General features: G+C 38.8%; 1 protein-coding gene across 1 annotated transcript in view; it reads left to right on the forward strand.

The window, feature by feature from the left end:
- Positions 1 to 10,881: 10,881 nt before the first annotated feature.
- Positions 10,882 to 22,560, forward strand: part of AFG3L2 (AFG3 like matrix AAA peptidase subunit 2) — a 35,323-nt gene continuing 23,644 nt past the window's right edge. The window contains exons 1-6 of the mRNA XM_016119897.2: positions 10,882 to 11,231; positions 15,666 to 15,765; positions 16,142 to 16,219; positions 18,250 to 18,356; positions 18,514 to 18,666; positions 20,753 to 20,827. Coding sequence (XP_015975383.2) covers positions 11,115 to 11,231; positions 15,666 to 15,765; positions 16,142 to 16,219; positions 18,250 to 18,356; positions 18,514 to 18,666; positions 20,753 to 20,827 — 630 coding nt within the window. The 5' untranslated portion in view covers positions 10,882 to 11,114. The remainder of the gene's footprint in view (positions 11,232 to 15,665; positions 15,766 to 16,141; positions 16,220 to 18,249; positions 18,357 to 18,513; positions 18,667 to 20,752; positions 20,828 to 22,560) is intronic.

A 22,560-nucleotide genomic window follows, 5' to 3' on the forward strand; every position in this document is an offset into this window, starting at 1 on the left:
GCCAACCAAAATAAAGAAAACAGAAACCCAAGGACAAGGAAGCAATGGAAATGCTAAGCTACCAGAAAACAAAAGATAATGTGGCTATAAGAAGACCTCATTTTTCAATAATCACCCTAAATGTAAATGGACCGAACTTACCAATAAAAAGGCACAGAGTTGCAGAATGGATCAAAAAACAAAACCCATATGTTACCTCCACACATCTCAGCTCAAAGTCAATTATAGACTCAAAGTGAAAGGGTAGAAAATAATATTTCAAGCAAATGGCATTCAGAGAAAAGCGAGAGTAGCAATACTAATATCAGGCAAAATAGACTTCAAATTAAAAAGGTAAAAAAAGATATTGAGGGACACTTCATAATGATAAAGGGTATCATGCACCAAGAAGAAATAACACTTATTAATAACTATGCTCCCAATCAGGGAGCCTAGAAATATGCAAAGCAATTACTAACAGAACTAAAGGGAGAAACAGACCAAAACAATATCATAATAGGAGACCACTGTCGTATATGGACAGATCATCCAAACAGAAAAACAATAAGGAAATAACATCTTTAAATAACACATTAGTCTGACCGGACATAATTAACATTCGCAGAGCCTTGCATCCCAAAACAGCTGCTTGCTTATACATTCCTCTCTAGTGCACATGGAACATTCTCAAGAATCAACCACATACTGGGACACAGAGATAGCTTCAACAAATAGAAGAGGGTTGAAATCATACCAATCATATTCTCTAATCATAATTCTCTGAAACTAGAGATCAATTGCAAAAAAAAAAATCAGGAAGCAACACAAATACATGGAGATTAAACAACATGCTACTGAAGAATAACTGGGTCAGAGAAGAAATAAAAAGAGAGATCAAGAAATACAGAAAAACAAATGATAATGATAGTAAAACATATCAAAATTTGGGGGACATGGCAAAAGCAGTCACAAGAGGAAAGTTCATATCATTACAGGTCTACCTCCAAAAACAAGAACGAGCCCAAATAAACAACTTAACTCTTTATCTTAAAAAACTAGAAAAGGAAGAACAAATGAAGCCTAAAGTCAGCAGAAGGAAAGAAATAATCAAAATTAGAGCAGAATTACATGAAATTGAAAACAAAAAAAATAGAAAAAGAAATACAACGAAGAGCTAGTTCTTTGAGAAGGTGAATAAAATTAACAAATGCCTGGCTAGACTCACTAAAGAAAAAAAAAGGGGCACATAAAATCAGGGATGAAAGAGGGGAAATTACAACTGACCGCAGAAACACAAAGGATCATACAAGAATATTATGAAAAAAGTATATAACACCAAATTTAATAACCTAGAAGAAATGGACCAGTACTTAGAAAAATACAACCTTACTAGACTGAATCAAGAAGAACTGGAAAATATAAATAGACCAATCAGCAGTATAGAAATGGAAACTGTCAAAACCTACCAAAAAGTAAAAGTCCAGGACCAGATGGCTTCACCAGTGAATTCTACCAAACATTCAAAGAAGATTTAATACCTATTCTCCTCAAAGTCTTCCAAAAAATCGAAGAGGAGGCAATACTTCCCAACGCATTTTATGAGGCCAATATTACTCTGATACCAAAACCTGGTAAGGATAACACAACAAAAGGAAATTATAGACCAATATCTCTCATGAACACAGATGTAAAAATCCTAAATAAGATACTAGCGAACCAAATACAGCAACATATTAAAAAGATTATACACCACGATCAAGTGGGCTTCATCCCATGGGCACAAGGATGGTTCAACATACACAAATCAATTAATGTTATATACCACTTAAACAAATTAAAAAATAAGAATCATATGATCATATTAATAGATGCAGAAAAAGCCTTTGACAAGATACAGCATCCATTTATGATCAAAACACTTCACAAAATCAGTATCGAAGGAAAGTACCTTAACATAATAAAGGCCATCTATGACAAACCCTCAACCAACATTATATTTAATTGTGAAAAACTAAAAACCTTTCCTCTAAGATCAGGAACAAGGCAAGTCTCTTTACTATCGCCAGTGTTCTTCAATATAACATTGGGGGTCCTGGCGAGTGCAATCAGACAAGAGAAAGATATAAAAGGCATTCGAATAGGAAACAAAGAAGTCAAACTGTCACTATTTGGGGATGACATGATTCTCTATATAGAAAACCCTAAAGATTTCACAAGAACACTACTAGAAACAATAAACAAATACAGTAAAGTCTCTGGATACAAAATCAACATTCAAAAATCCAAAGCATTCCTATACTCTAACAATGAAGTGTCAAAAAAGAAGTGGAAAAAATAATTCCTTTTGCAATTGCAACAAAAAAGAATAAAATACCTAGGAATAAATCTAACCAAACATGTGAAGGACCTATATAATGAAAACTGTAAGACTCTATTAAAAGAAATAGAAGAAGATACAAAGAAATGGAAAGATATTTTCTGTTCTCGGATTGGAAAAATCAACACAGTTAAAACGACCACATTACCTAAAGCATTATACAGACTTAATGGAGTCCCCACCAAAATCCCATTGGCATTTTTTAAAGAAATAGAACAAAAAATCATCAGATTTGTATGGGAGCATAAAAGACCCCGAATTGCCAAAGCCATCCTGAGAAAAAAAAATGAGGCTGGAGGTATCACTCTGCCCGACTTCAAATTATACTACAAAGTGACAGTAATCAAAACGGCATGGTATTGGCAGCAAAACACACACGGACCAGTGGAACAGAATCAAGAGTCCAAAAGTAAACCCGTCTTTACACGAGCAAATAATTTTCGACAAAAAATCCAAAAACATACAGCGGAGAAAGGAAAGCTTCTTCAATAAATGATGCTGGGAAAACTGGAAAACCACCTGCGAAAGAATGAAACTAAACTGTTGTCTATCACCACACACCAAAATTAACTCAAAATGGTAAGGACCTAAATATAGGCCTGAAATAAAAAAATGCATAGAGGATTTTATGAATTTGACCTCAAAGGCAAGGGAAGTAAAAGCGAAAATAAATGAATGGGACTACATCAAACTAAAAAGCTTCTACTCAGCAAAAGAAACCGTCAACAAGGTAAAGAGACAACCATCCGAATGGGAATATATATTTGCAAGGAACACCTCCGATAGAGGCCTAATATCCAAAAGATACAAAGATCATATGACTCAATAACAACAACAAAAAAACAAATGATCCAATCGAAAAATGGGCAGAGGACCCGAACAGACACTTCTCCCTAGAGTGAGAGAGGAGAGGAGGCATCTGAAAAAATGCAAAGGAAAGGGCCTGCAGAAGTAACCGACTCAGCCGGTTAAAACTGCTCTCTCCCCCGATTCTGCCCAGTGCTCTTCAGCTAACATGTTTACTCACAGCTACCTCCCCCACCTCAAGAACTCTCCAGCTCACGTATGTTGATTGATGGCTTGCCAACCAACTAATGTTCTTCCTTATCTCTGTAGTTGTGTAGGAATAACAAGACTGTGTAACACTGCTTGTTATGTTACAATTAGAGCTCAGCCCTTGGATAGGAATCCGCTGAGCAGGTCCCGTCTCTCTGTTCCAGAATCCAATGAAAGTGCTAATAATGCCAGGGTGGCAGGTTCTACAAACAAACAATCTATAAGACCAGTGGTCTGGAAATTCCTCCCCACTGCAGCCCCCAACCTGAAGCTCCCCCTCCCCTTCCTGAGTAAGGAGGCACATGTGAAACCTCAGACAAAGGAATCACATGCCCCTTTGCATGAACACTGCAGAAGTATATAAACTGTAATAAATCTAACTAGAGCAAGCTTGTGCATGGAGTCGTTAACCCCACAAGCTGCACTGACCTAATAAATTCTCCTCCCTCTAACAAAGTTGTCTGAGTGTCCAAATTCCTTCATCGGGTGTCGTTTCTGGCAACAAGAGGACATACAAATAGCCAACGAATTTTTGAAAAGATGCTCAACATTGCCATTAGGGAAATGCAGATCAAAACCACAATGAGATACCATCGCACACCTGTTAGAATGGCTATACTCAACAGATAAATAATAACAAATGCTGGAGAGGATGTGGAGAACTAGGAATACTCATACACTGCTGGTGGGACTGCAAATTGGTACAGCCACTATGGAAAATGGTTCCTCAACAAACTAAGAATTGATCTACCATATGACCCAGCAATCCCCCTACTGGATATTTAGCCCCAAAACTTGAAAACTCACATCCATGAAGATATTTGTACACAATGTTCACAGCAGGATTATTCACAGTGGCCAGGACATGGAAGCAACTGAAGTGTCCTATGATAGACGATTGGTTAAAGAAGCTGTGGTACATATATACAATGGAATATTACTCAGCCATAAGAAGAGATGAAATACTGCCTTTTGTGATAACATGGATGGACCTCAAGATAGTCATACTAAGCAAAATAAGCCAAACAGAAAAAGTTGAAAATCACATGATATCACTTATACGTGGGATATAAACCTAAAAGCAACAAATGAACAGGACAAACAGAGACTCATGGACATGGACTATAGACTAGTGGTTACCAGAGGGTAGGGGGTGAGGGAGGAGAGGAGGGGAGGTAAATGGTTAAAAGGGATCAAATATAGGAATAGGGGAAGCATGAAGTGGGTAAGCGAAATCAAATATATTGTAGCTGAAGGAAACTGGACTTTGAGTGGTAAACACATAACTGAATATACAGATGTCAAATTATAATGTACACCTGAAATTTATATAATTGTATTATTCAATGTTACCCCCAATAAACTTAATTTAAAAAAAAAGAATAGTAACAACAATAGTCCTATTAATAAGTACCTTAAATGGAAAAGAATTAAGTGCTCCAACCAAAAGATAGAGCAGCTGAAATGATAAGAAAACAATATCCCTACATATGAAAAGGAAGGGGATGGAAAAAGATATTGCTTTTATGGACCTAGAAGGTATTTAAGTCAGACAGAGAAAGATAAACACTATATGATTTCACTTACATGTGGAATCTAAGGAATGAAAAGAACAAACTAAAATCAAAAACAGACTCACAAATATAGTGACAATTTGGTGACAGACAGAGGGGAGGGGGTTTGGAGGGGCTGGGAGATTGCGGTGAAGGGTTAAAGAAGTACTAATCAGTAGCCAATGGATGGTCACGGGGATGGGGAGCATGGCATAGGGAATGCAATGAGCATGAATACATTGGCTAGGTGGAGGGTCAGGGGAGGGAGGGAGCAATTGGGGGGGATGGTTTTATGTATTATGTAGATGTCTAACCAATATACTGTATTTGTGAACCTAATTTAAATAAATTTTTTAAAATAAGGTGCATAAAGTATAATTTTATTCATGTAACAATATATTTAATATACTTGCAAATACATATAAATTGTATGGACACATATACAGAAAAAAAAAACTAGAGAATTACCTTTGAGGAGTGAGAATGAGAGATTTTTACTTTATATTCCTCTATATTAATGAAAAAATTTTATTTAGAACTTCGTATATTAAAATTTTTATTTTTTCTCAATTCTAAAACTAATATGTATTTATTATAGGATATTTGGAAAATACAAATAAGCATTAAATTATTTTTAAAGAACTTATAATTTCAGCACTGAGAAATAGAATCCTTTTATATTCTTAAATTTTGTATTTTATTTTAACAGGTGATATATTCATGTGGTTCAAAAAAAAAGGTAAACAATATGAAAAGTACACACTGAGAAGTCTCAGATGAACCATGACACTCTACCTTCTGTAAGTAACCACTTTTATTAGTTTTTATATAGGGTATCAGCCACCCCCGGGGCTATTGGCAATCACTGATCACTTTCATGTCTCTATGGATTTACCTATTTGGGGAATTCTATGTAAAAGGATTCATATATATGTGGTCCTTTGTGACTGGCTTCTTTCAGTTAACTTGTTTTCAGGATTTATCCATGTTGTACCATGTATCAGAACTTTATTCCTTTTCATGGTTGAGCAATAATCCATTGTGAAGACATTCTGTTTATCTGTTCACTAGCTGATGAACATTGAGGTTGTTTCCACTCAGGCTTTGATGAATAGTGCTGCAATGAACATTTGTGTACAAGTTTCTGTGTAGATATATGTTTTAACTTCTCTTGGGAATATATTTTAAGACCGGATGTGCTGAGTCATACAGTAATCATATCTTTAACCTTTTGAAGAACTGCCAGATTATTTCCAAACCAATTACACCTTTTTACAATCTCATCAGTATGAGGGTTCCAATTTCTCCACACCCTCACAACACTTATTATATGTCTTTTTATTCTAGCCAGTGGAACTTCACTCTGGTTTTCACTTGTCTTCTCTCATGGCTAATGATGCTGAAAATCTTTTACTGTGCTTTTTGGCCAGTTGTCAGTCTTCTTTATAGAAATATCTGTTTGGATCCTTTGTCCATTTAAAAAATAGCTTTGATGAAATATAATTCACATACTATGTAATTCATTATTTTAAAGTGTATAAATCAATGTTTTTAGTTCATTTGCAACCATCGCCACAATCTTAAGACATTTTCATCATCCCCCAAAGAAATCCATACCCTTTAGGTTTTGCCCCCACTCCCTCCCTCCATCCATCAGCCTGAGGCACTAATCTATTTCTGTTTTTATAGATTTGCCTATTCTGGACATTTCATATAAAAGGGTTCATATACTACATGGTATTTTGTGTCTGGCTTCTTTCACCTAGCATACTGTTTTCAAGGTTCATCCATGTTTTCCTTTCTTTTTTTTCAGGATTAAGGTATAATTTTTTTTCTTTTTCACTGTGGTAAAAATCTATAACATAAAATTTGTCAATTTAATTGCTTCAAATGTACAAGTCAGTGGCAATAATTGCATTCACAATTCTGTACAACCATTGCCACTATTTATGTCCAGAGCTTTTTCATCATCCTAAACAGAAGCTCAGTAATCATTAAGCAGTACTCTCCATTCTGTTCCCCACTCTGGTAAACTCTGGTAAACTCTAATCCAATTTCTGTCTCTATGAAGTTGCCTATTCTAGATAGTTAACCTAAGTAGAATCATACAATATTTGTCCATTTGTGTCTGGCTTAGCATAGTGTTTTCAAAGTTCATCCACATTGTGGCATGTATCAGAACTTTGTTACTTTTATGATAGTATTTCATTATCTGTATATCACATTTGTTTATCCATTCATCTATTGATGGACACTTGGGTTATTTCTACTTTTTGGCTATTGTGAATAATGCTGCAATGAACACTGGTGGACAAGTATGTCTGAGTCTCTGTTTCAAATCTGTTGAGTATATACCTAGGAGGTAATTCTATGTTTAGCTTTTAGAGGAAATGCCAAACTGTTTTTCACAACAACTGCACCATTTAACACTCCCATGAAAACCATATGATCTCTGCTTGTATCTGTTTATATTTATATGTTCATATGTGTCTATATATGTGTTGTGTCTGTGTGATATTTTCTACCTCCAGATGGTAATACTACCTTGTAAAAGAGCCATGTTTAATTGGCTTAAAAAACAAACAAGTGCTTGTAAGGACTGGCTATTCTCAAATTCTCAGAAATATAGAAACTAACCCAAATGCTTTTCAAGTTCATGTGATCTAAGATTAATTTTTAGTAAATAAAAGGTAGTTTAAATTTGTTGGTTTAAGTAAAACAGACATGTCCCTGAGTTATCTAAGGGTTTTAAAATTTCTAATTAAGATAAAAGAAAAATAATGTTTTCAGTAAAAAGAGGTATAGGTATGGAAATATATATATATATTTTTAAAGGAAAAAAAAAGACAAAATCTGGATGTTTAAAAAAGTTGCAGAAAGTTTGTAAAAATAAATCTTACAAAACAAAATTTTGTATGGTCAATCTAATTGATAAATTTAAGTATCAAAAGTAAGCTGACACAAAATTAGAGTCTTTTTCTTGATCTAAAATGGCTTCGTGGTGTTCCAGAGGGCCCCTGGAATATCAAAAGATTTGTTTTCTCTCTCGATAAAAGAAAAATATTAAACTAATTAGGCTTATTTTGTGTGTTGAAATTACATGGAAAGCATTGTCAAATAAAAAACAACATTGAGCCTTCTTTATGTTATATTTGTATATGTTATAAATTTTCTAGAAATTATGTGAAATTCCTGGAAAATATGAGATGTACTGGCATATGATGTCTGTCATCAAAATTAAGGCACATACTAAAAGAACCGAGTTTAAGTATCAGATTGCAGCACAGGTAGATAAAGTCCATTCTGTTTCTGCAAAACGGCCCCTCATGGCTAGACTTTTACCATAACATGACAACAGTCTGCTCCTGAATCAGAAAAATTAAGATACACAAACATGGTTATAAATTAAATAGTCAGGGCTATGGGAAAACCAGGACTGCTGCTTGGTTTTTCCAGGCTCCCTGACAAACCCCATTTTTTAGTTTTTACAATCCTTCATAAACCGTAGTGCCTTTAAGCTGGACTTCATTCAACTGCCACTTAGTATGGGTTATCAACATGTTCTTGTTGTATGTAGTTTTCTGAATGGGTTGAAGCCTTCCCCAGCAGCAAGGCTGATGCCCTCACAGAAACAAAAGACTGTTAAAAACTGTTTTCTGCTACAGGTACACTTTCCAAGAGTTCTTTCAAGGCTATTTATATAGCCCCACCATATGCCATGGGATGGTGGCTTGGGACCTGTCACTGTTTTCCTTCCCGACCTTTAGCGAAATGGGCTCATTACATCAATCACATAATGTTAACCTGTATATATTCGCTTCTGCTACGGAAACCCTCATAGGTCTTGTTGAAACACCTAGGTGGGCTATCAATCGACAAAAGATACAAGGCCCAAGCCCCACTATAAAGTTCCCAGGGGCCACCTGGTCTGGTAAGATGCATGTTACACTGGGCACAGTCATTGACAAGATATAACATTTTCCCACACCAAATACAAATACAGTTACAAGGCTTTTTAGGCCTTTTAAGATACTGGTAGGCTTTCATTCACCATCTGGCCCAATGTTGCAACTATTACATACAGGCTGGTGAAAGAAAGAAAGAAAGAAAGAAAGAAAGAAAGAAAGAAAGAAAGAAAGAAAGAAAGAAAGAAAGAAAGAAAGAAAGAAAGATGCTCATAGTTGTTGGGAAGGTGAGCAAAAAGAGGAATTTGAGAAAACAAAAAGCCTAGTAGCCCAGGCACAGGCCTTGTGTTCCCCCCTTGCTGATATACCCATGTCTTCGGAGATAACTGTAAGCCCTAAGGGAACTAGTCAGGTCCTATGACAAGCTCAACAAGGGAAAGCTGTCACCCTTAGATTCCACTTCTCATTATAGAAGGGTATTGAGACCTGTTATCTCTCTATTAAACAATAGGTCTTGGGAGTGGTGAAAACATTGCAACAAATAGAACCCATCACTGCTGCCCTATCAGTGGCAGTGCAGATGAGGGTCCCAATAAAGGGTTAGAAAGAAGGGCTATTTTCAAGGCCCACTTCAGCTGTTATCTAAGCCTCCACTCTACAAAAATGGCATGAATGTTTACAACAGCACAGTACCCTTTTCACAAGTCCTTTGGGCAATGAGTTACATGCCATTTGGGAGCCAATGTATTATGAGACTACTTTAGTCCCTATTGTATAGCCCCTTCCCAAATAAAAATGTCCTCATCAGTAAGAGAAGGCATGATTCCCATCCCTAAAAATACATGGTACAGGGACCGTGGTACAGGGGACAGCTCTAGGGGAGGTAATCCTTGTGTATAGACTGAGGTGATCATTTAACCCCATACAACACTGTATGGTTTGAAACGGGAGTACAACAGAGTTCCCTGTGGACAGAATAAAAGCTGTATGACTGGTATGAACATACAAGCCATGGCCTACATAGTCACCTGTATAGACAGGTGAGATATATTGAAGGGTCTCACGACCTAGCTGGCACAACGGACATGAGAGGGCTGGCAAGTACTGAAAAAGCCATTATGGGGGGCGGCGGGGGGAGGGAGCACCATGAAAAAGGTTACAGGAGCCAGCCTCTCGCCTGACAGTCTATCATGTTTCTGCTCAACTGTCTGACTCGCCTCCTGGAAATATGGAGGATGATGAAGGCAAAGATCAGGACACTGACGCCCTTACAAACATCTGAACTAGCAGATTGGGTGCACAAACATAGCGGGCTTCATAGTGCCCAGGTGGAATGGCAAAAGAACGAAGGGGGCCGGATTGCCCCCCGGTTGTACTATACAGACGCGGCAGTAAGCATTTGATATGTTCTCGCTTGCGCTCCCACCAAATCCCATACACAGCAGGAAATATATACAAAGCAGCCATCCCGGTACAAGACTGACAGGTCTCCACTGCCTGGAGAACTCACCCTGTTTCTCTTCGAAACAGTTTCTAATGGGCCCAAAGCTAGATATCAGGGTCCCAACACTTTTATTATTGCAGTTAAGTCACTGGTTTGTGATTCTTTGTATTGCTCTCGTAGCGGTTAGGGATCTGTGTTTTGGCACCTCTAGAGCCTAAAATGATGTCCGCCACTGAGTAGGCGCTCCAAATATTTGACGAGTGATTCACTGAGAGAGTCAATGCCAAAAATGTTGAAGATGGCTTCAACAGGACCTTTGCTGCTCCCACTCGGCAGGTCGCGGCTGCTCCTGCCCCCGCCCTCCTCTAGTCCTCTATAGTCCTCCCTTAGGTCCCGCCCTAGCCCCGCCCTACACCCCTTCACGCCCCTCCCCTTAGTCACCGCCTTCAACCACGCCCCCACTGGTCTTCCTTCCTCCTCCCTTCCGCTCCGCGCACCGCCCTCCGCTCGCCTTCCACGCTGCTTGACTCAGGTCCCGCCTCCAGTCCGGACTGAGAGAGGACGCTGCGCAGCGAAGCGGCCGCCTTGGGCTCCAGGGCTCGCCGTGCGGCTGACGTCAGCACGCCGGGGTCGGGAAAGCGCGCGTCGAAACCGTGGGCTCGCCGGTGCGCGGCGCGCGGGGATAGCTGTCCTACTCCCAGGCGTCTCGGCTGGCTGAATCCTCCGGTCGCTGTCCGCCCGCCGGCCGAAGGGCCGCGCCTGCGCAGCACCTCGGGCCCTAGCGGGGCGCGCGGGCGGCCATGGCACACCGCTGCCTGCTGCTGTGGGGCCGGGGCGCCTGCTGGCCCCGCGGCCTGCCCCCGCTGCTCGTGCCCGGCGGCGGCGTGGGGCCCAGCAAGCGGTCCTGCTTCCAGACGGTGAGTCCCTGGTGCCCAGTGCCCTCTGCCTCCAGCCCGGCCCTCGAGCAGGGCGTCAAGGTCACCGGCCCCTGAGCGCTGTCGCGGACCGCGGTGCGTCCGGGGCGAGGTCCCCTGGTGAATGAGGCCGCGTGCGCTGCCTTTCAATACCAGGACGCCCTGCGTTTCTGATCGTGTATCCGTGGTTCCCATAACTCCCTAGTGGGTGTCAAACCCAGGGTATCGAGTTGGGTTTTTGAAAACATGCATCTCCAATAGAATCAGATCTTTATGCGTCAGAGAATTTAAAAAGATCATCTGGGAGGGTCCTCTGACTTCATTCAGGTTGAACCTGTTTTACAGATGTGTAACTGAGACCTAAAAATGTTAAGAAACTTAACCCGTATCTTCGGCATTGGTTGCCTTCGTTTACCTGTTTTCATGGCATTGGAAAATAGAATGCATGTGTTGTGTATGTGCTTTAAGAATCCACAGCATTAGCACGATGTAGTTAAAGCCAGGTTTTGGAGTTAAGCTTCTTCTCTGAGCCTCCATTTTCCCATCGTTGAATGGGCTATTGCTGGTCTTCTAGGTCTAGCACATAGCACATGCCAGTAAATATTAACTATGATTATTAATAATGCCACCTCTTCAGAGAAGAGATTATGTTTTTTGTTGTATAAGAAGACCTGTCCTTAGTAGGAGGCTATTTCTCTGTTGATAACCAGCAGATACCGAACTCCACTTGGGTGGGCAATGGTAATATATTTTTCTGAAGTGATGATAGTGTGTTTTGACATATGTCTCAAGTAAAGGTTCGTAATGAATAGTGGATATCAGTTATTTCAGTGACACAGTTTCTTGCTATCATTTCTTTGGAGTCCAGTCTTGCACTGGTTTACCTAGAAGTACGTACTCATGTAGAGTCAAAACAGCATGGTGGTTAAAGGCCCTGGACTCAGTCACAGGAATCTGCCACTAACTAGCCAAATGCCCTTGAGCAAATTATCTCAGCCTCTCCACTTAAAAGGGGGTGTTGATAGTACCTCATTCAGGGTAGGAAATGTCCAAACCTATAGAGAGTTTTTATAGGTTTATTTGAGCTAAACTGATGACAATGCCAGGAAGCAGGATCTCAAAAGCTCAGAAGGGTGAGTTTTGCAGTTTCTTTTATACATTTAGAATTAAAGAGGAAACATAAGGTAGATAAATGAAGGTGAGAGAAAGCAAGGCAAGGATTAGATTACAGGATAGTTAAGATTACATGGTCTCTTGAAGATGGTTATGCTTCCAAGGAATCTGAAAAGGGGACATTTCAGAGGTATGTTAACCTAGATGCACAGAAGCAATGGAAAGGGCTTGCTTAAGGCAAAGATAAATCTTTTACTAAGGAAGTTAATATGCCTAGGGTGTGGCTACTCACCTGCCCAGTTAGGAATTTATGATCGGACCACCCTGTGATGTTATTACAGCACCTCTTTTTCATCCATACCTGCATTCATGATTTTTACTTTTTGAAGCTCCCTTGTCAGTCTTGTATTATCTTCATCTCTTTCCATACTGCCCCAGCACTAGCCCTTTTTCAGTTCCATGCATTGCATTCATTTCCCCATCTTACCTGGTCTGATTCCTCTCCTTTTACACCTAGTGATTATTGGACTCAGTCATAATCAGCAGGTAGGATCTGCCTTATGATTTTGTAGCTTTTATATCAGGAATCTTACCTAAAAGGCCTTTCTTTGGAGTGGTGCTGTTGTCCCTATGAATCATCAATGGTGCGGTATAAGGAAGTCCCCTTAGCTGACAGTGATAGCTGATTAAGAGGGGTGGGGTGGTCCAGGACATATATTTGTTGGTGCTGTTCTGAAGATCTAATAAGGACACCGGGACATTACTGTGCCTCTTGCAGGGGAGTATGATAAAACAGATTTTTCTTTAAGTTTGTGCTGCTATTAAAGGCGAGACAACTACTCTCACAGTGAGATTCCTAGGGAAAAGATTTTGAGATGTGAGATGTTGGTACTCAGGTATTATGCTTAGAGTAATAAGACTGATGATAAAGCAACTAAAAAGTTCTCAGATTGTCAAAGATAAAAGCTAATCTTATATGAGGCGCTCCAAACTTAAGTTTTGTGAATTGATATCTCTTTATTTTTTGAATGGGCTGGATTAGATAAATAAAGGTTTCATTTATGGTTCCTTTATAGAAAACAACCTTAGTATAAAATGCAGTCTCAGGGATTATTGCTAGAGATATTCCAAGTCAGCAGAATTTGAAAATTGAGTCTAAAGGGGGCTTATTAGTCAACAAACATTTATAGAGTACCTACCATGTGTCCAGTTCTATCCCAAGCTTTATGGTGACATGAAGACTTGCTTTATTTAGGCATAAAAGAAACTTTCCTCTCAAATAGCTTTCAGGATAATTGGAAATGATCCTTTAAATCTAGATGTTGCCATACAATTTTAAGAGTGCTTTTACATGTGTCATTACAGTTGATCTTCACAATAGTATCCCTGGGACCTGGACAGGCAGAGTTGTTTTCTCCCATTACTAGTGCATAACTGAGGCTCCTATTATCATAAGACTTGTTGAAAATCATCATGCAAAAAAGTCAGATTTCCAGTTTTAACAAAATTAAAAGTTCTAACTCTTCCTGGCGAACTATAGGTCCTTCAAATACCAGGCTAGATGTCACTTTTCTTGTCACATCCTTAGATCCCTTAAACATATAATCACTTCGTGCTCTGTGCTGTCTGTGTTCCTTACACTTAGAGGTTTTGTATTGTGTGTATTACGCCACCCTGTAATTGTTTTATCCACCCACAGGACTTTCTTCCTTACATTTCTGAGTTTCTTATGGGTAGGAGACTTGTTCTGATCCCCCTCTGGACTCCCCAGTGCTTGGCAGCACCTGCTCGGAGTCGATGCTCAACAAAGCAGTGTGACTTGTGGCCTTGTGCAACTTGAATAACAGGTCATTTTAATTTATACCCTTAGTAGATATAGCATTGGAAAAACTATTCACTTATGATACATTTTTATCCATCATCAGTGATTATTTGTTATACCAAGTGTTCCCAGGGTCGGGGAGGGCCTAATACAACAGAAGCTCCAAATTCTCTCAGACCAATATTGCTGTCAATCAAGAACAGTGTGTTTTTGTCCTATTTTGTTGTGTAGAATAGTTTATTAATTTGAAGTTAAATCAGCTCATTCTTTTTTTGTTTTTTAATTGACATTCACATACCATAAAATTCATCATTTTAAAGCGTAGAATTCAGTGGTTTTAGGTATATTCACAAGGTTATGCAACCATCACTATTGCTAATTCCAGAACATTTTCATCACCCCAAAAAGAAGTCCTGTAATTATTTGCAGTCACTCCCTCTTCCTCCTCAATCATTCCTCCAGCCCAAGGCAGTCACTAATCTACAGTCTTTATGGATTTACCTGTTTCAAACATTTCATATAATTAGAATCATATAATATGTGACCTTTTGTGTCTGGTTTTTTAAAAACAGCATTAAGTTTTCAAAGTTTATGTGGCAGGATTTATATTTCCACTTTTGGGTTATTATGAATAATGCTGCTGTGAACATTCATGTACAAGGTTTTGTTGGATATATGTTTTCAGTTTTCTTGAGTAGGAGTGGAATTGCTGGATCATATAGTAATTCTACATTAATATTTTGAGAATTCCAAACTTTTCCAAAGTGGCTGCAGCATTTCCCATTCCTGCGAGCAGTGTGTGAGGACTCCACTTTTTCCACATCCTCACCAATAACTTGTTTTTATTTGTCTTTTTGATTATAGCCATGCTAGTGGATGTTAAGTGGTTTATATGGTTTTGTGATTTATTTTTCTCAGACTATGAAGTAGGAAAATAATGATGGATGCTATTGCAAATGAACTTCACTTTAAACATTCTCATCTGTATTTGAAAGCCTAACCTCCCAAGGTTCTCAGTGGTATGACAATATATCAGATATCATTAGCAAATGTTACTAGTATAAGGATTATCAGTAATGTAAATTTAGTATGTTTACAAGCAGGATTGTCCTGTAATTTCAGGTAAATAATCTTGCAGTATTATAGACCCTGCAAATGAGTCAGCATGAAGCAGCAGATTTTCTGTGACAGAGTTTGTCTTTTGAATGATACAAATTAAGTAAACAATACCAAAGTGAATGTGTTGGCAGAGACTTGTAGTTGGGCTACAATTTTAACTTATGTGTGATTTCGAAGTACTGTTGTCTCCCATACCAGAATTACTCTCTCATGGTTCTATTGCCGGATAGAGTGGCACTGTGCCAGACAACCCTAGTTCTCCTTAGAAAGGGTATTTCTGTGCTAGTCTGTAACCACCTGTGGATTAGAGAAACAGTTCATCTACTTTTTAAAAATTCTTTATTTTGATATAATTCATGCTTTTATTCTATGTCATGTTGCAGCTTTATCGGTATGTTACAACTCCAGAAAGGACCAGCAGAAATTCTCTTTTGACAGATGTAATTGCTGCTTATCAAAGATTCTGTTCTCGACCTCCAAAAGGTAAACACTTAGATGTGATCATAATTTTCTGTTTTCTTGTTAAAGAGCCATGCCACAGCAGATGTATACTGAGCAGGCACATAGATAGTCTTTCAGGTTGTCTCCTTCAGTCTGATCGCAGTGAAGAAAATGTGTTACCTTCACATGTGTCACTTGTATAGGTAATAAAATAGGCATGCAAATGAGACTTCTTCCTTTTATACTCCCGAGCTGTGAACTGAATTATTTAGACTGATTTACCCCTGTATGAGAAACGTTATACTTACAGCTTACGCTTTTTAATGACTTATCAGCTGTTCTAAAAATGAACAGACATACACAAAATCTTATGACTTTTGGTTTAAGGATATGTGTTATTTTTTTTGTTTTCTAACAGGATTTGAAAAATACTTTCCTAATGGAAAAAATGGAAAAAAAGCTAGTGAACCTAAAGACGTTATGGGAGGAAAAAAAGGTACCTTTTAAAAAGATTGTTCGAACTTCCTTTTTTTCTCTAATAGATGTTGGTGATAGTTTTCACTGAACAAAGAAAGTGTTATCTTAAGGCAGTTCTGAAACTTGTAGTTTATAGGTACATATAAAATTCTATAGACCCTATGTCTCATTTCATCTTTAATTTATATTTTCTTGTCATTTTTCAAATTAATTTAAGGTAGAGATATTGACTAATCAATAACTGCATATTTAGTGAATACATTTGACACATAATTTAAACCACTGAGAAAAATCTTAGAAACCTAATTAATACAATTTATTTGACACATGTGGTGGTACAATGCAGTCTTTCAAGTTGTTTTTCAAATTGTTCCACGGAGCCTTACCTTACTTTAGAGCAAGTTTCTTAGGGCTGGCTGGGGCACCATGTAGGCTCCAAGACTCCTGTCTCCCATTTCACATGTGTAATAGCATTTAGCACAGTGCCTGGCACATGTTGGCATTCAATTGCCATCCTTTCTTTTTAGGGAAATGTAAGGAAAAATATAATAAATCCCTTGTTTTTAAAGGAACTTGGATCTAGTTGGAAAGACAAATATGTGCTCAGAGAATTCAAGGAACAAGAACAGGGCCAGGGGATAAGGGAAGGGAGAAGCGCTTGTTGGGCTGACTGAGTGAGTATTGGTGGTATACCTGTGTTGCCCAGGGCATAGTAGGTAGTCTTTTAATCTTGATTTGGGGGCAGATTAATGATATTAGGTTGAACTTTTAAACATAACCTGTTGGGTACTTTTTGTGTATATGTTACTTTGTCCCAGAGTACGGTGGACTATTTTCATACAGCTTTAGAAATGTGCTTACTCTGTGTTTCTCAGCCCTGTACCTCATTCCAGGTAGGTTGTATCTCTGTCAGACCTTGCCTCTCTTAAGACCGGTGCACAAGCTCCTTATATGCCTCATGGTAGGGTGAGCGTGTCAGGAAGCCACAGTGCCATGTGGCCACTAGGGGTGACTGGGTACTGCAGCCTCCCGTCTTGCTCAATATAGGGGGTGGTTTCACAGGGGTTGAAGATGTTAGAATGGCATTCGTGGGTCTTCGAGAGGATAGAAAAGTGGGAAGAAAAGGAAGATGGTAGTGACTGTATTAGTTCCTAGGGCTGTCATAACAAAGTACCACAGGTAGGTGTTGTAAGCAACAAAAATGTGTCTCACAGTCCTGGAGGCTGCAAGTCCAAGATCAGTGTGTCATTGGCAGGAATGGTTCCTTCTGAGGGTCGCGAGGGAAGGATCTGTTTCAGGCCTTTCTCCTTGGCTTGTAGATGGCTGACCTCCCCATGTCTCTGCACAATGCCTTTTTTCCATGCATGTCTGTGTCCAGATTTCCCCTTTTTATAAAATACCTATCATTATTGGATTAGGACCCACTGACATGACCTCATTTTAATTTCTATATAGACCCTATCTCCAAATAAGATCACTGGGGGTTACGACTTTAACATATGAATCTGTAGGGGCACAGTTCAACCTGTAACAGTGACTCATTTCAGATTCTTGCAAAATAATTTTATGTAGGTAAGGTTTTTTTTTGTTTGTTTATTTTTAGCCAGCTATCAAAACCATGTTTTTCCTACAGAAGAAATTATGGGAGTGGGAAAGGGAAGCACTTAACTTTTTGACTTCAATTTGGGAACTCAGGAATTCACTTACCTGCATCACACCCCAACTCTGTTACTTAACACTGTAACAGATTATTCAGCAAGTTACTTCGGCTATAATTTTTTCATCTGTAAAATGGGAATAGTAGTATACTTATTGGGTTATTGGATTTTTGTGTAGATTTCATGAGATAATATTTGTAAAGCACTGGCGAGCCTCCTTGAATGTTAACTCTTTGTATTAGTCTCATCCTTCCTCATAGTACTTTATTTAGTAATGGATTTTCGCCGTAATGTGTTTTGCAATGCATCTTTTATTAACTGTTCGTGAAAAAATTGTTGAGAGATGTAAAAATCTGCTATGCTGTTGTATACGCTTTTTGTTTATGAACAGAATCAAAGTCAGCTGCTACGCCACGTCCTTCTGGAGGAGGAGTTGGTGGCGGTGGAAAACGAGGTGGCAAGAAAGATGATTCTCACTGGTGGTCCAGATTCCAGAAGGTTTGATTCTAAACTGTATGTTAATTTGGAGGCTCTGGGGTGGCCCCAGGAAAGGATGAGAGACATTAATGGCATTGGAAGGAATTCATGTTCAACATAACATAGATCATGTTGTAACATTTCATTCTTCATAGAAGTTGTCTTTTTCTTTGCCCAGGGTGACTTTCCATGGGATGACAAAGAATTCAGGATGTACTTTCTCTGGACTGCTCTGTTTTGGGGTGGAGTCATGTTTTACTTCTTGTTCAAGAGCTCTGGAAGAGAAATTACATGGAAGGACTTTGTCAATAACTATCTTTCCAAAGGAGTAGTAAGTATTTTATGGGATTGGTGGCTTAAAAGGTGGTTTAAAAGGTGAAATTCAGTAGATTAGACCAATAAAATGACAGTCAACAAGTTAGCCAAGCTGATCTGTCTTAAAGTTACTATTGGATTTTTTTAACGGTAAAAAGTACTGCAACCAAAAAACCTGTTTGTTTTGACGCAGCAGTCCCCAGATTTGCCACACAATGCTTTTTGTTTCACTTTCTACGAGAAACTAGTTTTGGAATGACCTGACTCTTGTTCTAGCAGACCTGTCTGCTTGCATCGTTTTCTCATGTGCCCTTGCTGGCCTCTTCTCCCCACTGTAGTGTGCCAGCCTCTCCCAGCGCCTTTACATCTCTACTGCTTTCATCTCCTTTGGGTTTGGAATTGGATGAGTAAGTCACTCAGAATGTTTAAAGTGAGACCAGATGGGCTTTAAGTGAGGGCCCGCACAGGGTTGCTCAAGAGGTTTTGTCGCTGCCGGCAGGTCTTTACCCAGTAAGACCATATTTCAGCATATTTACGATAATGTTGATTGTAAGACATAACATTATCTTGTGTATTACTGAGAACAATATAGTAAGCTTTCAGTAAAACTGTGAAATACCATCATTTGTCAAATGTATCACAGTTTCTGAGATGTTAAAATATGAAAAATGTCCGTGTTAGAGTTGATGAAATATAAGAAAGAGGACCAGGATTAGATCTGCTGTGTAAACTTGGGGAAATTATTTAACCTCTCCATACTGGAATTTTTATCAATGAAATGTATAAAATATAGATAAAATATTAATGCTGAGATAGTATAAAGAAACTAAAAGGTTGTACAGTAAGGTGAGGGTGGAAAAAATGGAAATAATTATCTACTCAGATTTTGCAGTGTTTCTCTCATGCAAGTGACGATATTACATAATTCCCAGATGTTGTTGTGACTCTGCTTTCTAAGAAGTAGCTCCCATCCAAGTGTGGAGACTGCAGCTATCTTTTTGAGGGTGGTGACAGGCCCTTGGGGAGGGTTCTCCATAGCTGCATCTCCTTTTGACCTGCTGATTTTGTGACACAAGTCTGCCATTGCCCCAGCAGGAGCACTTCAGTTGCTTATTTCCAGACAGACTATGATTAGGAACAGTTAGTTCCCTATTGCAGCTCCTCCTGGAATTATCTGGGGCTCCCTCACTTTCCAGTTTGACTTGTACTTTCCAGACTTTCTGCTAAGGCAGACTTCATGACAGCAGGAAGTAAGCATCTAAGCATCTCCCAAACGGCTCATCCTCCGAATCAGCCAAAAGCCCTGGGACAAGGTTAAGAGTGTTCTTAAGCATCTGATGTAGTTAGGAGGTTACAGAAAAAACCATTTTATACCCGTAGAGTGGCAAAAATTAACAAGTTCTCTAATAGCAAGTGAGGATGTAGAGCACTAGAATATTTTGCTGGGGAGTATGAATTGGAGAGCAATTTGGCACTATGCAGTAAAATTGAAGATATGTATACCCTGCAGCCCAGCCTCACTGTCTCCATCTACAGGCACATCCCAGATAAAGTTTTGAAGATGTGCCTAAGCAGGTTTACAGGAATGTTCGTAACAGCATTGTTTGTGATGGTGAACCTTTTGAAACAGCCTAAATGTCTGTCTTTTAACAGAATGGGATGTGCTCATAGAATGGAATACCCCACAGAACTGACATGTCAGCTCTGACATGTTATGTTGATAAACCTCATAAATATAATGATAGGAAGAAAAAGAACGTTGTAGAAGAATACATACCAAATGAGATCATTCTTAAAGTTCAAAACCCGGCAAAACTGATTGTGTGTTTAGGGTTGCTTGGGTGCGTGGCACAAGTGCCAGGACGTGCTTGGGACGGTGTGCACCTAATACAGAGAGTGGCCCACCTCTGGAGAAAGGGTGAGACTGGTAGCTTCAACAGTGTTGGTGATGTTTTATTTCTCAAGCCAGATGGGGGAACATGGGTCATCATTATATGTTATCTTTTGTATGTCCGAAATAATCGTATACATTTTAAATGAGCTTGAAAGATTATCTCAAGTTTTTTTCTGTAAATTTATGTTGAATATTTGACTTTTTACAGGTAGATAGACTGGAAGTCGTCAATAAGCGTTTTGTTCGAGTGACTTTTACACCAGGAAAAACTCCTGTTGATGGGGTAAATGATTTTGTTAATTGATGTGAATTAGCTATAAACTAACTTGAGGTTTAAAGCTGGAAAGCAAACATCCCCTCACATTGCAGTGGGTATGCACTCCAGTCATCCCAGAATTGGGCAGTGCAGCATTTGTAATCTTCACCAACATAGGTGAGAATGTGCATAATTGTGATATGAGGATTAGGTCAGTGGTTTTGTTTGGGTAATCATTTGGGCTGTACATTTGGGAAAGTGAGTGAAATCCCAATTTTCAGTATTTCAGTATTGTCTGTGATTTTTCAAGACAAAATAATTTTTTGGTCAGGAAAAATATAGTAAGATCTGAATTGTTTTGAGACAGTTTTTTCCAAATCAGTTTAAGAATTATCCTCATATCTCTCCCAACTGTTTTGTGATCTTATATTATTTTAATTTCCATCTCTTCTCCTATTTTTAAAATAATTTGTGTTTCTGTCCAGCCATTTGAACTCTGTATTTCAGAGACTCCAGACTGGGTTGAGGGAAGGGGAGGGGCAGGCGATGTTTTCAGGTGAGTCCCAGCCCTCCCCTGGGCCTGACCCCTGGGCCCATCTCTAGTCCCTTGGTGTTCTGCAGTCTTACCACCCTCCCACAGGGCCAGATATCTCTACCAGGCTGCTTCTCTTCCCCTAGGTTGGTTTTGTTTAACCATTCTTAGTCATCGTGATTAGTTGGGGCAATATTTTAAGGAAAGCTAGAGCTGATGGTGACCCTCTGTCTATGTGATAAACGTCAGTAAATATAAGAATATTCATGAAGTTATATGTCTTGGCTATTTTAGTCATTTTTAGGAAAGTTATTTTAATTATTTACCCCCCCCATTCTCTTCACCTTATGATGAAATATTAATTAATAGCCATACTACTTTTTTCCCCTTAGAACTATCCCTCAGACTTTTATTGCTGGGAATTAAATTGCCACTCCTTTCAAGGGGACAGTTTGACAGTGTATATACCAGTTTTGAAAGTATGCATGCACAAGTAATTTTGCTTCAGTAATAATCCTAGAGAAATACTTGAGGATGCATGTAAAGATGGCTATACAAGGATGTCCTCCAAAACACTGATTATGGAGCAAAAAATTAGAAATAGATAAATGTCTACATTAGACCCCTGGTTAATGTTAGGGCTTCTTATTTCCCTTGAACTTTAACCTCCCTGCTGGAGTAGTGGCTCTCGCTGGGCAGTACTCTTCCCAGAGGGCAATTTTTACATTTAATATTGGCAGGCACAAGCATTTGCACATTGAAATTCATACTACTTTATTATAAATTACTTTCTTTTTATTTCTCCTTTATATTACAGTTAAGGTTTTATATTGATTTCTTTTCAAAATTGTGCATGTGCTTCAAGATTGTAAAGTGAGTATTATATAAATCTTGAAAGAATGACATCAAGATTGCTAATAGTGTTTATCTCTGGTTGCTGACATTATAGATGCGTTTGTTTTCTTTATATTTGCATAGCCTTAGTTTTCAACAGAGGGCATGTATTGCGTGCTCGATAGACTTTATATTGAGACTTTACATTAGTGTCTTACTGCTTATGAAATAGCAATATTAATTAGTGTGCCATGCTTTATAAGCACAGGCTTTGGAATCTGACAGACAGCTTCACATCACCTCTACTCTTCACTAGCTGCACTGCCTAACTCCTCTAAGTTTTGGTTTTTTTATTTCTAAAATGGGAACAACAGTAATACTGTTTTAGGGCTTA

This window comes from Rousettus aegyptiacus, unplaced genomic scaffold (assembly GCF_014176215.1).
Source record: "Rousettus aegyptiacus isolate mRouAeg1 unplaced genomic scaffold, mRouAeg1.p scaffold_m13_p_12, whole genome shotgun sequence".
Classification (NCBI taxonomy): Eukaryota; Metazoa; Chordata; class Mammalia; order Chiroptera; family Pteropodidae; genus Rousettus; species Rousettus aegyptiacus.